The sequence below is a fragment of the Heterocephalus glaber genome, unplaced genomic scaffold (genome assembly GCF_053883595.1).
Source record: "Heterocephalus glaber isolate CG9 unplaced genomic scaffold, H.glaber_assembly_v1.0 deba00001456, whole genome shotgun sequence".
Classification (NCBI taxonomy): Eukaryota; Metazoa; Chordata; class Mammalia; order Rodentia; family Bathyergidae; genus Heterocephalus; species Heterocephalus glaber.
Window position 1 is genome coordinate 1,542,940 of NW_028258304.1, and position 14,688 is coordinate 1,557,627.

Here is a 14,688-nt window from a genome sequence, read left to right on the forward strand (position 1 = left end):
AGAACTTTGTTAGGCTCTGGGAATAAATCACATCCCTTTCCTCAGGATGCTTACTATCAGGGCATCAGATGGCAGCAACCACATCTAAAGGCATGGCAGGAAGTGTTCTTAAGAAAAGGAGGCCCCATAAGGAAACTAGCAATTCCCACTGGGGTGGGACATGGCAATGGAAGGAAAGGAAGGAGTGAAGGACAGACTGAAGCTATCCTTTTCCCAGAACCTTCTTTAGCTGCTTGACTTCTCCTCCTCCTAGCTGTACCACTCTTACCTGCCCTCAAAATGTGGTGGACACTTGGCTCACCCCAACATGGAAGGCCCTTCCTCTTTCCTAGCATAACTCAGCTGTTCAGGTATCCAGCTTCAACTCCAGGGTGGACCCTGCTCTATCTGAACCTGTTTCCTGCCATTCACTTGGTCTAGCAATGGGCATGCCTTCTAGGTTGTTCCCTTAAGGTATAGGCTTATATGCCATGAATGGAGAAGCCCACTCCTTCTCTTGCTTCATATGAATGATTCTGTATATAGATCCAATTGTTGACCAATCCTAGGATGTCCCAGACACCAAGGACAGCAGATCAAAAAGAAAAGTGGAGTAGGCCTGGATCCAAAGTGATACCATTGAGTTCTACAATGTATTTGCCTGGTCTCCAGATTGGTAGTGTTATGGTTTATACCTGGATGGCCCCCTAAACCATCATGCACTCAAAGGAGGGCCTTTTGAAAGGTGTTTGAATCATGGGAGACCTATAGTTAAATGTGATGTTAGGAGGTTGGTCACTGGAGATATGACCTGACAGAGTGCATCTCCTTCCCTGATTCCTCCCTTCTCTCTCATTCCTGGCTACCATGAAGTGCAGCTTTCCTCTACTCATGCCCTTCCATATGTGGTTTCTCTGAGCCTAATGAACATGGACTGCAACTCCTAAAGGGTGGGCCAAAATAAACTTCTCTTCCTTTAAGTTGCAAATATTGGGTACGACAATAAGGAAATTGACTAAGACAGATTTTGGTGCCAGAGAAGTGGGGTCATTGCTATTATACAACCTGGCCATGTGGTTTAGAAGCCTTTGGAAATGGTTCCTGAGAGAAATTTGGAAAGGTTTGGAGATACTGGCTGGAGAAGCCCTAGATGCTGTAAATCAGGCTTGATGAGAGATTCTGGTCAGAGCTCAGAAGACCAAGATGCTGATAGCAGTGCAGACGGCCATCAGCTCAGGAGATTTCAGTTTGGAACGAGGACTTCATTGGCAGTTAGGCTAGAGATCATATGTGTTATTCTCTGGCAAACAATTGGTCTACATTTTGCTCATATCCTGAGACTTTGCAGGAGACTGAGATTAAAGATTAAGACTAATTAATCTGCCAGAAGAAATTTCAAAATGGTCCACTGTTCAGGTTGTCGCACCAGTACTGCAGGCAGCTTTTAGTCAGATTTATACTGAAAATCAGGAGGAAAAAGCCCATTTGAAAATTTTTCAGTTTTGCCAGAAAGAAATGGCCTACAAGCTGAGTGTGCTGGTGCTTGCCTGTAATTCCACCACACAGGAGATTGAGGCAAGAAGATTGCTATGAGTTTGAGTTCAAGGTCAACCTGGGCTACATTGTGAGTTCAAGACCAGCCTAAACTACATAGCAAGATCCTGGGGTGGGAGGGGGGGCCTGCAAAGATGAAACACAGGGAAATTTGATTGCTAAAAAGATTAACATTAAAAAGAAGTGAAGTTCTTTATATCAGGACAGCAGGAAAGATGCCTGGCAGGTTTCTCAGACATCAACAAGATACCATCCTTTTCAGGCTACAAGGTATAAAAGTGAAAGACTTTGCTTTGAGAAGACAGCCCTAAGTCATTCTGCTAGAGAAGGGCTACTTAGGAAATTCATTCCCCGAGAAATTGGGGATTAGGCTAGCAGTGCTCAGCTATACAGGCACAGAGACCTTGCCAGCCATGAAGCAGAAGGACCTGATTATTGATGGAGCCAGCAGCTGACCTTGGCGTCATCCAGATGGTGCTGGCTTTGTGGCATGCAAAATGCAAGAGTAATAGGGTCAGAGAGGCTTCCACCAAGATTTCAGAAGAAAATTTGGGCAGCCAGCTAATGTGCTCCAGAGAGGGCAGTATGTGAAGCAGTGACAGTGAAACTGAAGGTGCAGTGGAGACCCAAGAAAGCTGAAGAAGTCAGGAATGTGGAATGTCTGAGGAAAGCTGCAGGCAGTGAGCAAAGCCAATCCAAAAGAGAAGCCATGGGGGTTACAATCACTAGCAATTCCATAGTGGCAGGGCAGCCCAAGTCATTTGAAGTTCACATCTTGCCACAACTGGCCTGCCTACAACTTGCCCCAGGTGCTAGAAATGGAGCCTACAGGATATAATGTTTTCTCTTCTGGGTTTCAGCACTGCTTTGATTCCACTCCTTTCTATCCCCCATTTCTTTCTATTCCCTATTCCTCCCTTTTGGGATGGGAATGTTTACCCTGTGACATTGTATGTTGACAGTTTTTAATTCTTTTTGATTTGTAAAGGGGCTCACAGCTAAGAGTTTGCTCAGAGGAGACTTTGAACTTGGACTTTTCAGCAATGCTGGAACTGTTAGGGCTTTGGCAACTCGTAGAGTTAGACTAAATGCTTTTCACATAAGGAAATGCAGATGAGTCTTTTGGGGCCCAGAGGCAAAATGTTATGGTTTATATCTGAATGTCCCCCCAAAGCCTCATGTAATCATAGGCAGGGGATTCTGAAGGGTAATTGAATCATGGGGGCATTATAATTAAAAGTGACATTAGGAGGTGGGACCTGGTCAGTAGAGGTGAGTCACTGGAGATGTGACCAGGAGGGTGTATCTCCCAGCCAAGTCCCTCCCTTCTCTTTCTATTTCCCAACCACCATGAAGCGAGCAGCTTTCCTCCACCCAGGCCCATCCACCATGGTGTTTCTCTCATTGAGCCTGCCAAATATGGACAGAAACATCTAAAAAGTAGGCCAAGATAACCTTCTCTTTCTTTAAATTGTAGGTGTTGGGTATTTTGTCTCAGCAACAAGGAGAGTGACTAAGAAAGGGAGTTCGGTGGGCCAATCACTTCATGACATTTTATCAGTTAAGTCTATTTGAGTAGAGAGTTTCAGTTACTTGCAGCCTAAATTGCCCTTTGTGAAATCCATGACTTTGGTATCTCCCAGCCTCCAAACCCCTCCTATCACCACCTCCTCCCACCTGTCCTGTTATCACATGTGCCTCCCAACTGGCCATCTCACAGTCACGCTGGCAACACCACCCATTACCCACATTGTAGTCAGACAATCTTATAAAAATATGGTTAGGACAGGGACCAGATCCTGAAGTGGACCCCAAATTCCTCTCTTAGATTGGTAAGGTAATGCCATTCTGCCCAATGTGCCCTGAACTCCAGCTCCAGGAATTCTGTTTCTAGACCATGATGAACTCCTGACCAGTTCTGAAGTTGACTATCCCTTCTGTTTGCAGTTCCTTTCCCTGCTGTCTTTCCAGGGTTACTTCCATCGATCCCTGAGACCTCAGTTCAAATATTACTTCCCCAGGAAAGTAGTCCGTGACCTCCCTGTCTAGGTTGGGTCATTCTAACAAATAACCACATGGCAGTATTTTTCCTTATTACTCATCACGATTCTAAGTAATGTAGATTTGCACACAATTGCTTATTTAATGTCTAGCTAGACTGTGGAACACTGAATAAGGGGAGAGACCAAGGTTGCCTTAATAACCCAGGCAAGTCGTGTATTTCCAGTACAGGGCTGGCATGGAGTTGGAATAGTGGACACTGCAGGTGGCTCTGGGAATGCGGTCCATCTCAACCCATTGGTTCTCAAAGAGGACCGTACTGCCCTCTAGCGGGAGTTTTGGGGTATTATGAAAGTTTTTCTTTTTTCTTTGTTGTGATTCCCGGTTTACTCCCTACAAGCATCACCATACCATACCCTACCCCTTACCCGTGCTCTAATCCATCGGAGTCAGCACAGGAAATCTATATGGGGTATATCTAATATTTCCAGAGAAACATTCCAAAGGACTGCAACAAACCATTGGCTTGTGTCCAAGGAATAGGGGCTCCATACACCTCTTTTGCAAACCAAAAAAGCAACAGCTGGTGACCTGAACTCTGGACACATACTGAGGCCTTTTTCCCATCCCGACCTCCACCTTCCTGGTCCAGCTGCTGCAGACTCAAACAGGCCTTGAAACTCAAGTTTCCTTTCTAGAGAACTTATATCAGGAATGAAGCTTTAATGGAGAGTGGGCTGAGACTTGCCTCCCCCTATTTGTTCTCCCCTTCTTCCATAGACATTTTCCAGAACATTGTAACTGACACATGACCACTCAAATGGAAAAACTACATTCCCCAGCCTCTCCTGCAGCTAGATGTGGCCATGAGACAAAATGATGACTAATAGGTCATGAGCAGGAGGGATACATGTAACTGCCTGGTTGTTTCCTTAGAATGGGTGTGCCTCCCAGGCTCCTTTTCCCTCTGGCTGGAATATGAATCATGGTGGTGAGCCATTATGTACCATGTTGGACCATTTGTCCCAAGAAAGCTTGAGTGACAAGGCAGGAGGATCTGGTGTCCTGAACAACCTGATGGATCAGAATCTTAGCAGCCAAGGTGTCCCACACCCCAATTAATTAGGAGAGTGAGAGAGCCCATCATATTTATACCAGCATTAGTTAAGGCTCTGTTACAAACAGCTGGGTCTGCATCCCACCCAAGGCTGTAGGTAAGAACAGTTCCTAAGCATCCCAGACTATTCCAGCCCCACTAGGAAGGTGACAAGGACAGTTTAGGAGGCATAGTTGGAAAGGAATGGGACCTGTCTTGATGTCAAATTTGTATAGCAAGCCCAATTTTTACTTAGATTTCATATTTACTGCAATGTTTCAGGGTTGACAGAGATAGGAGGTATAATGGTTTATATCAGAAATGTCCCCCAGAGCCTCATGGTAGGGCTTTTGGGAGTGACTGAATCATGGGTGCATGATAACTGGATTAACATAGTTCTGGATGTGGCTGAATGGATTTACTAAACACAGAAGACCCAACCAGGGTATGAGTGGCATTAACTAATAGGCTGGTAGCCTAAATGGAATAAAAAGGAAAAGGGAGGCTCACTGCTGCTGCTTTTTTCTGCCTGCCATACCATGAGCTATTTCTCCTCCACAGTGCCCCTTTGCCATGCTACCCTTCCTTGGAGTCAGCTGGACTATGGACTGAAACCTCTGCAAACTGAACTAAAGTGAACCTTACCTCTTTTAACTTGTGGGTATTGAGTATTTTATCCTAGCAAGGAGGAAGTAACTAAGACAAGAGGAAAGGGGATTAAAGCCCCCTACCCAGCTCTAGAAGTGTAATTACTGATAGATGCTGGCTGATACACCCGCAGGAGAGGACTAAGATTAAACAGTGTACATCAGAGTTTGTCACTGATGTCCCCTCCCAGGCACTAGCCTACATATAATATTTTATAACAAAATTTTGCCTTAATTAAGCATTAGGAAATTTTCCTTACAGATCTTGATTTCTAACTTCTCTTGAAAAATCAGATACTCTGGCACATGAGCCCCAGATCTCTGCCCAAAACATTGCCTGGCACCACTCCACAGGGTTGGAGGGGGTAGGGTGCACACCTGCCCCACCCTTACCCCATAGGCATGTATAGTTTTCCCTCTAGTCTAATCATAGCTACACCACCTGCCAAGCTCCCAGAGTCTGTGATCCATGTTCTCTCTGTCACCTATTTGTGGCCCTCTCTCTCTCTGACCATTGAGGAAGATTAGAGCAGGGCCATCTGGTCTTCTCTGACCAGGTTCTCCTGATATTGCCCAGTGCTTTGGTTTTTTCCCAAAGGCTCAATACAGGGTGTCCATGAAGCAAACAGACCTGAACTTTCTGTTCAAGGCCATCAGCCTTGAGAGGAACACTGCATACAAGTTTACAGGATTCATTCAAGGCATATTTATCAACATCAAAACTCCAGAAATATGGGCCGGGGATTTAGCTCAGTGGTTTCACCGCCTGCTGCGCAAGCGCAAGAACCCAAGTTCGATCCCCGGTACCAAAAAAAAAACTCCAGAAATATGGATGATCCAATGCATCCTTCTTCCCTCCCCGCTCACATTCACTCAAGGATGAGTGTCCCATGGATATCCCAATCCAACCAGCCAAGATCAATCTAGCACCTGTATGTGACCACTGAGAGTGTGAAAGGCCCTTGTGGTCCTGATTCCAGCTACAGCCAGGGTTATATGACTTCCAGGGGAAAACTTTCCCATGGTGGAAATGATCCTGGGCTTCTAGCCCAGCCCACCCCTTCCTTGTAGGGTGACCTGAGACATGTGACTCAAACTTTCAATCTACTTAGGCTTCTGTAAAAGCAAGAGGATGACACTTCCCAGAGGTGTTGGGATGGTTGAAACACTATCTCTCCAGGTCAGTTCCTCCAGGAAGTAGGTATGTGACAGAGGTCAGAACTTTCCCAGCTGCCACTTCCTGTGGATGAACAAATGTGGAAAGAAACTAGCATGCAGGCAGTGAGGAAGAGAGTGTCTTTGGCCTGTGGAAGTTTCCAGGCTCTGAGGAGTCACCAGAGGATATCTGTCCCAAGAAATGCATAGTACCATTCTGAGGGCCATGGCAAGCCATGAGGCAAGCAGACAAATATCCTCAGCTAAAGAGGCAGCTTTTGGAAGGGCATCCAAAGGAGACAGGGCCAAGGTCGCTGCAGGCAGGTGGGACAGCTGCTAGCCACTCAGCTGGCAGGACAGTAGATGGACAAACAGTGCTGATGATAGGACTGACCAGGCAAAAAAGCTACCTCAAGGCTCCTTGGATGTGTGCAATGATTCTGTTTCTTTCTTTCTTTTCCACTTGATATTGGGGATTGAATCTAGGGATTGCACACGCTAGGCAAGCACTCTACCACTGAGCTATACTCTCAGCCCTTTTTATTTTGTTTTGTGACAGGATCTTGCTAAGTCCCTCAGGCTGGCCTCAAATTTGAGAAGCTACTTAAGCTTCCCAAGTAACTAGAAAGGCTGGGAATTTAGCTCAGTAGTGCCACTGCCTGCCTCCCAAGTAGCTAGGAAGACACTGGGATTATGGGCATGTGCCACTGCACCTGCAATATTATGATTTCTTTGTACTATGTACAATACACATTAATTATAATAATAATTATTTTTAAATATATGTATGATAACATATAGTTAACATGTATAGAGTGCCAGGCTTTATTTCAGTGTGTTCTATCAGGACTAACACAAACTTCAGAATCATCCTGCCAAGCAGGTACCATTAATCAATACTTTACAGATGAGAAAACTGAGTCACTGAGTGGTTAAGTGACTTGCCCAAAGACACATAGCTGAAAAGTGACAGAGCTGGCTGATAAGTGCTCTGTGGCTGATAAGTGGCAATGAAAACAACATAGAGGATATGACAGAATGTGAGAAGTCAATATTCAGGCTGAGATCAGGCTTCCTAATCTAAGCCAGGCCTGGGTTCAAATCCTGGCTTTCCACCTTTTATCGCTTGTCTCTGGTAAGTCAGAGCTAAAAACCTAGTATAAAGTAGACTAAAGATGGGAAGATGCTGGAGCCAGATTGCTATGGCTTGAATCCATCTCTACTTTTTACCATGTATAACCTTACAAAAGTTATGTAACCTCCTTGTTCCTCAGTTTTCTTATCTGTAAAAAGGGAGTGATGATAGTTGCTACCATATATGCTTGCTAGGAGGATTACATGATGTTAAAAGTGTCTGGTGCCTAAAATAGCAAAAGCAATTCTAGGCAACAGAGACATGGCTGGGGGTATCACAATCCCCAACTTGAAACTATACTACAAAGCTACTATGATAAAAACAGCATGGTACTGGCAAAGAAACAAACCTGAGGATCAGTGGAATAGATTAGAAGATGCAGAAACAATTTCAGACATACTCAGCCACCTCATCTTTGACAAAGGAGCCAAGCACCCTCATTGGAGGAAAGATAGCCTATTTAACAAATGGTGTTAGATAAATTGGATCTCAACCTGCCAAAGATTAAAAGATTAAAACTAGACCCATACCTATCACCATGCACTAAACTAAGATCAAAGTGCATTAAAGATCTAAATATTGGGCCGGGGATTTAGCTCAGTGGTTTCGCTGCCTACTGCACAAGCGCAAGGACCAGAGTTCGATCCCTGGTACCAAAAAAAAAAAAAAAGATCTAAATATTAAGACAGAAACACTAAACTTGCTGAAAGATAAGTTAGGTAGAACTCTTGAAGATATTGGCATAGGAAAACGTTATGAGCAAAACCTCAGGAGCATGGGAACTAGCAGAAAGAATCAACGACTAGGATCTCATCTTATTAAAAAGCTTCTATTAGACCAGGTATTTATCTCAATGGTACCATGCCTGCCTCACAAGCACAAGGTCCTGAGTTCAATCCCTGGTACCAAAAAAAAAAAAAGCTTCTGCCCTGCAAGAGAAACCACCAATAGAGCTAAGAGACAACCTACAATGTGGGAAAAATTTTTTAGCATCTGTACCTCAGACAAAGGTCTACTATCTAGAATATATAAAGAATTGAAAAAAATCAGACCCCCCAAATTCAAAGAACCAATTCAAAAATGGGCATCCAAAATGAACAGACATGTCTCAGACAAAGAAGTAAAAACAGCAAATAAATATATGAAAAAATGTTCAACATCACCGGTCATTTGAGAGATGCAGATGAAAACCGCTGAGATTGCACCTCACTCTAGAAAGAATGGCTGCTATCAAGAAATCAACCAATAACAAATGCTGGTGGGTGTGGGGGGAAAGGAACCCTTCTCCATTGTTGGTGGGAGTGCAGATTGGTGCAACCACTGCGGAAATCAGTATGGAGATACCTCAAAGAACTAAGGCTAGAGGTCCGTTTGACCCAGCTATTCCCCTGCTGGGTATCTTCCCCAAAGAATTAAAAGAATCATACCACAGTGATATATGTGCACCCATGTTTATAGCAGCGCAATTTGTAATAGCTGAGGCTTGGAAGCAGCCCAATTACCCATCAACTGGAAACTGGATAAAGAAGATGTGGTTTTTTTATAAAATACTACTACTCGGCCATAAAGAATGAGAAACTAGAGACATTTATAGCTAAATGGATGCATATTGAGGTAATACTCTTAAGTGAAATAAATAGGACACATGTGTAAATACCAAATAGTTTCTCCAGTGTGAGAAACTGAAAGTGTAAATAAGGATTAAAATGATTAAAACAAATAATTGATAATTTGAAATATTAAAAGTCCCAAAGATTGAGGGGTGGTAGGAGGGGAAGGGGAAAGGAAAGAAGAGAAAGGAAAAATTTTGAGAAAAGAAAAAAAATGGAAACAAAATCTATGTAAATAGGGAAGGGTGGAGGGGGTGAAGGGCGCACAGGTAATGGGGAAAAAATAAGAACCAAGATACATTATGTACAGGTACAAGCACCCAATGATAAATGTAAATGTATTGTATACCTAAAATGTACCAATAAAGGAATTTAAAAGAAAAAAAAAAGTGTCTGGTGCCAATATTAACTGGACCATGATATAGGCCATGTTAAATTCTATTTAGAAGAGTGTCTGGCACATAATAATCATGGTGTCAGATAAATAGATCTCTTTCATAGGATTGTTGTGGGATTTTAAAGAAACAGCATCTGAAAACAGCATGTTTCTGTGCTTAGTGAATGTTTAGGACCTCTCCTTGTGAGGAAGACATATTTTAAAAACAAGGATCCTCCATCTTTTAGTCCTTTGTCTGACATTGTCCCCCACCCTCCTAGCTGTGCTTTGAGTCAACCCCATTCTGGGTATTCCAGCTCCATCCTCCCTGTGCTGCCTCAGGTCGGCATGCCCTGGGTGTGGGCAGCACATGGTATGCATTCCAACGTACTTTGTTGTTCATGAGCCAAGGATCCTGAGAACAACAGAAGTCACTGTGGGATGGGGGTGGGAAGGAGTGCTTTGGCCACTAAGTGACCTTGGCCAGGCCCCTGTGAGTCTCTGGCCCAAATCCTCATCTGTAAGGGAGGATGATATTCTTACTCTTCGTGGTTACACAGCTGCTGTGAGCATGAAATGAATTTAGTGCTTGCACAAAGGTAAAATTATGTTGTAATTATGTAGCCAAAGGAGGGATTTTTCTGAGACAAAACCCCAAAGAGTCCAGGAAGCCAGATCCAGGCCAGCTGGTGAGGAAAGTCTTCTCAGAAGGTTGTTTTGTTTCATCTGTGTGTCCCAGATCACAGCCTTCTGTGTAATCATTCATCAACCTGGCCCTGGCTGCAAGAAAGAATGCAAGCAGGCCTGAATGCTTTAGGGAAGCCAAATTTGGACATGTGTTAGGAGCTTGGCTAATGTGGGGTGGGGGGTATCGAATGAAAGTGGCCAGGGACTGGTGAGGGAAGGTCTGCGCTCTTCACTGCCTGGTTGTGTCACTGATGATTGGAAGTCAGAGTTCCAGCCAGTCTCCTTCCCAGGCTTGAGGCATCACTATGGACACAGACAATATACTTCCTTTCTCTACAGTGAGCTCTAGGCCGTGAGGATGGCGGGGGGGAAACTCCTCCGACAGACCCATGAGGCTAAAATAATGACAGGAGAAAAGCCCACCCCAGCAGTACTTCCTGTGGATAATGCATTCCTAGGGTTCAAAAGTGTTTCCCATTCATTATTCATTTTTTCCTTTCTCCTACTGGAGTTCAGAGTCTGGCGAGGGGTGGAAAGTGGTGGGCTGGAGGTGGATGTACTGAATGGTTGCAGGGGATGTGGTCAGGGAAGGCAGAGGGAAATCTGGTCAGGCTGAGTGGACACCAGAGGAGACAAAGCCCCAGAAAACAACGACTGCCGAGGATGAGTGTGCACTGTGCACTGCACAGCTTAGGATGGTGCCATTCACAAAGGCTGTTCGGCCCTCCCCTTGGGGGGCTGTGAATGGGGAAGTGCCCTGGAGCAGAAGGCAGCCACCTAACACACAAGGTGCCTGTCTTCTCTCCCTGGCAATAACATCCTCCCTCCCCTCAGCCAGGGGATATTTACATTGTGAATGGTGCCCCCTGGAGTGGTGAAAATGAAGCACAGAGCTTAGAGCCGGGCAGCTAAGCTAGTCTGCCCAGACATGAGGATGTAGAGAGGAAGCATGAAAACACCCTTGTCCTTTCTCCTGGAAACACCTTGCTAAATCTCATTTCCGGAGGCTACTGTGGGAAACTGGTAGAAAATAAGTCAAAGCAGCATGTTAGGAACAAAGCACAGCAAGAGTGGCTCCTAGACCCCTCCAGTGCACAATGCTTTTCATGCCATAGATTCATTCAGCAACTCCACTAGCTCCTTCCTTGGTCAACAAAGATAGACAGAAGCCTGGAATCCCACACCCAGCAGTGGGTGCATCTAATATAACACATTTGTGTGTGTGTGTTGTGGTGGACTCAAGCCTGTGCTCTCAGAGCATGGCCAATATCCCACAGGCTCTAGGGTGGCATATATCTGGGAGCATATGTACACATGGTGTCAGGGAGCAGATGTACCCCAGAACTGGTGAAACTGAAAGGCAAGGTCTGTGCTGGCTGATGGTCAACTAGAAGTCAGACTTCTTGGAAGAAGAGGTGTGGCTTGTAATGGAGGATGAGAAGGGAACCCACAGAAAGCATGAGGAGACAAGAGACTCAAACTCTTCTCCCCAACCATGGCTCCAAGGTAAAAAACCTGCTATGTAGACCTCAGCGCTAGCTTGACAGTAAGGGAGTCCTAGGGAAGCAGACAGGTCCTACATCTTACTTCCTGGAGGAAAAGGCCAGGTACAATCCCTGTGAAGAGGTTCTTGGTGGAAGTCTCAGTCTGATGAGAAGGCAGGCTACCCTGCTTAAGGTGGCTCAATTCAATGATGGAGACCAGATACCACCCAGTCTGGTGGGGGCGGGGAAGAGAGTTGGTGCTGGTGACACGTGCCCAGCAGCTAAATTTCCCCCATCTTGAGCCCAAAGCAAGGGAAGGATTCCTGAAGGGATAGGCTTTCCTCCACCCTCAGTGGCAGCCAGCCTGCCAGGCCAGCCTCTGGTAATGAGCAAGGGCTGAGGATAGCAGCCAGAGCAGGCCGGGTAGGAAGAGCTGGGTTATAAATAGGTCTGGGAACAGGCCTTCCGGGGAGAGTAGGGGTGCCTTACGGTTCAGGGCTGTAGCGCCCGCAAGGCAGAGAGAAGAGAGCCGCTGATCCCACCTTCCTGACCTACCTCAATGTCTCCGGGAGCTCAGCTTCCAGGCCCTGTAGAAGCGCGCTCAACAACCACTCTCACACAGCCTCAGTTTCCCTCTGAGTCACTCCTCCTCGAAAATGTCTATCTTTGAAGCAACACTCAACCGCCATCCGGCCGGGCCGGGCTGTCTGGTCTCCCAGCTCTAGCCGCTCTCCAGAGTAGAGAGCCCTTGAGTCTCCACCCCGACCCCCACTGGGGTCTCTGGCCCCTCCTACCTGCAAACACAACGGAGCAGTAGGCATCACTGATATCGGTGTCCGGGGTGTAGACGTTCTCCGCATAGAGGATGAAGAGCCGCAGCATGACTGGCGCTCTAGGGCTCAGCGTGCCCGGGAGCACAGAGGACTGGGAAGGGACTCCAAGGGCCGAGGCGCAGTTCGTGGGTCTCCTCCCTGGAGAGGGCTCTCTGGCTCCCAGGCTCAGAGCTGCTTGCTGCTCTTAAAGGGGAATAGACCAGCCCTGGGCTGCTCCAGGAGCCTAGGCTCTGCCCCCGCCTCTGGCCGCGCTCAACGCCGGTAAGCGGGCGGCGCAAAAACAGGGGCTTCTGCTCATTTTCCACCCCCACAGACCTACTCGGGATCCATGGAGATGTAATCTAACGCTGCGGCCGGCCGCGGGCTTTTCCAATGACACGGCACTTTGCACCTGGCCGTGGAACAGCCGACTGGGCGGCGGCCGCGATGGCCCGGGGACTGGACACGACACTGGCAACCCAACGTACCCCACATCCCTCCCCCGGACAGCAGGAATGCTCGGCCCCTTTCCTGACCTTCCACCTCCAGCCCAGGGCTGCGCCAGGCCGGTCCTGCCGCAGGGATTCGGTAATTCTCTTTCCAGAAGGCGGCTTTACTGCCCTCGGGTAGGACAGGAGATCCCGGTATAGGGCTGGGGAGCAGGCCCAGGTACAATGCGTTCCCTAGGAGGTTAGAACTTCATTGAGGCGCAGCTCCACCGACTTAAAAACTTTACCTCCCCTTTTCTGGTAGTAAAGGTAACACATGCTAATTTTAGAACAGAAGCATGAAAAAAGAAATCTGATTCTTTTTTAAAAAAATTAACATTTGAATATTTACCAATCCGGGTTTTTCTGTCTGAATGCATGTCAGTTAGAGTATTCTTTGTTTTTGTATTTGAGTTCAGAGGACATATGCTTTTTTGCTTTTGTTCAGTGCTGAGGATGGAACCCAGGGCATGCTAGGCATCCCCAGCCCTATGTCCCACTTTTTCACAGCAACTTTTTCTTGCATCATTAAACTTTTCCATGAACAACTTTTTCAGTTGCTACAAATTTGCTGTCGTATAAATGTACTAGATTCCCACTTTCTCCAATTGCTACACATTTCAGGCTCTTCCTAAAATCTATTATAATAGTGAGAAATATTTTTAAAAAGTAATTAAAACTGATATATAAACCCCTGTTGAGCCCCCCTCTACTACATGGTTCCTCATATTGGATTCCTAGCCTTGGAATTATAAGGTTACAGGCCATGACTTTTTTAGGTTCTAGAACCTGTTGCTAAACTGCCTTCCCAGAGCTGTGTAGATCCACACCCCCAGCAGCCTGTGACTCACCTTCTAAAGAGAGCCAGTTAGATGGCAAAACTTTTTTCAGAGCAGTCCATGGAGGCAACAGATACACATGGGGCGGGAAAGGCCAGCTATTGATAGGGGACAGTTTTACTTCATTTGGAGATTCTAGTACTATTCCCCCAAAGGTCTGTAATTTCAAGATCAGAATAGCAAACATTTCCTGTGGTCACTTATGATCCTCTCCAGCAGTCTGTGCTTCTTCCTTTTCTTTTCCTCTAGTACAATATATGGTGGTTGGGAGAGCCAAAGAGGAGTTGAAATTTGATCAAGTATAAAGTTCTATGACAAGCTAGACTCTACTGAGTGATGGGGATGCAATGGTGAGCAGAAGTGACATGGTCCCTGTTGTGGGCTAACTTGTGTCCCTCCCAAGATGTATTTTAAAATTTAACCCTTAGTACATTGGAATGTGACTGATTTGGAGATAAGGCCTTTAAAGAAGTGATTAAGGGCCGGGGATTTTGCTCAGTGGCTCTATACCTGCCGTGCAAGCAAAAGGTCCTGAGTTTGATCCCTGGCACCAAAAAAAATAAAAGTCATTGAGTTAAAATGAGGCCATTAGAATGGACGCTGTTACAATCTGACTAGCATCCTTACATGGACACACAAGATAAAGCACAGATGTAGGGACACACAGAAACGGCCATGTGAGGACACAGCAAAAAGCTAACCATCTGCAAGCAAAGGAGAGAAGCCTTCGAAGAAACCACACCTGCCCACCAACAAATTGATCTCAGACTTCTAAATGGTAAGAAACAATTTTTTCTTATTTAAGTCACCTAGTCTGTGGTATTT

General features: G+C 45.9%; 1 protein-coding gene across 10 annotated transcripts in view; it reads right to left on the minus strand.

Moving 5' to 3' along the window:
- Positions 1-12,776, minus strand: part of Dysf (dysferlin) — a 228,036-nt gene extending 215,260 nt beyond the window's left edge. For 7 of the 10 annotated variants that reach the window (XM_004849888.3, XM_004849885.4, XM_087215922.1 and 4 more), the window contains exon 1: positions 12,519-12,776. In XM_004849888.3, coding sequence (XP_004849945.1) covers positions 12,519-12,606 — 88 coding nt within the window. In that variant the 5' untranslated portion in view covers positions 12,607-12,776. Of the gene's footprint in view, positions 1-12,279; positions 12,394-12,518 lie in introns of those variants that run through there. The other 3 variants (XM_004849891.3, XM_004849889.3, XM_087215924.1) reach the window with 2 other exon arrangements.
- Between the last annotated feature and the right edge of the window lie 1,912 nt (positions 12,777-14,688).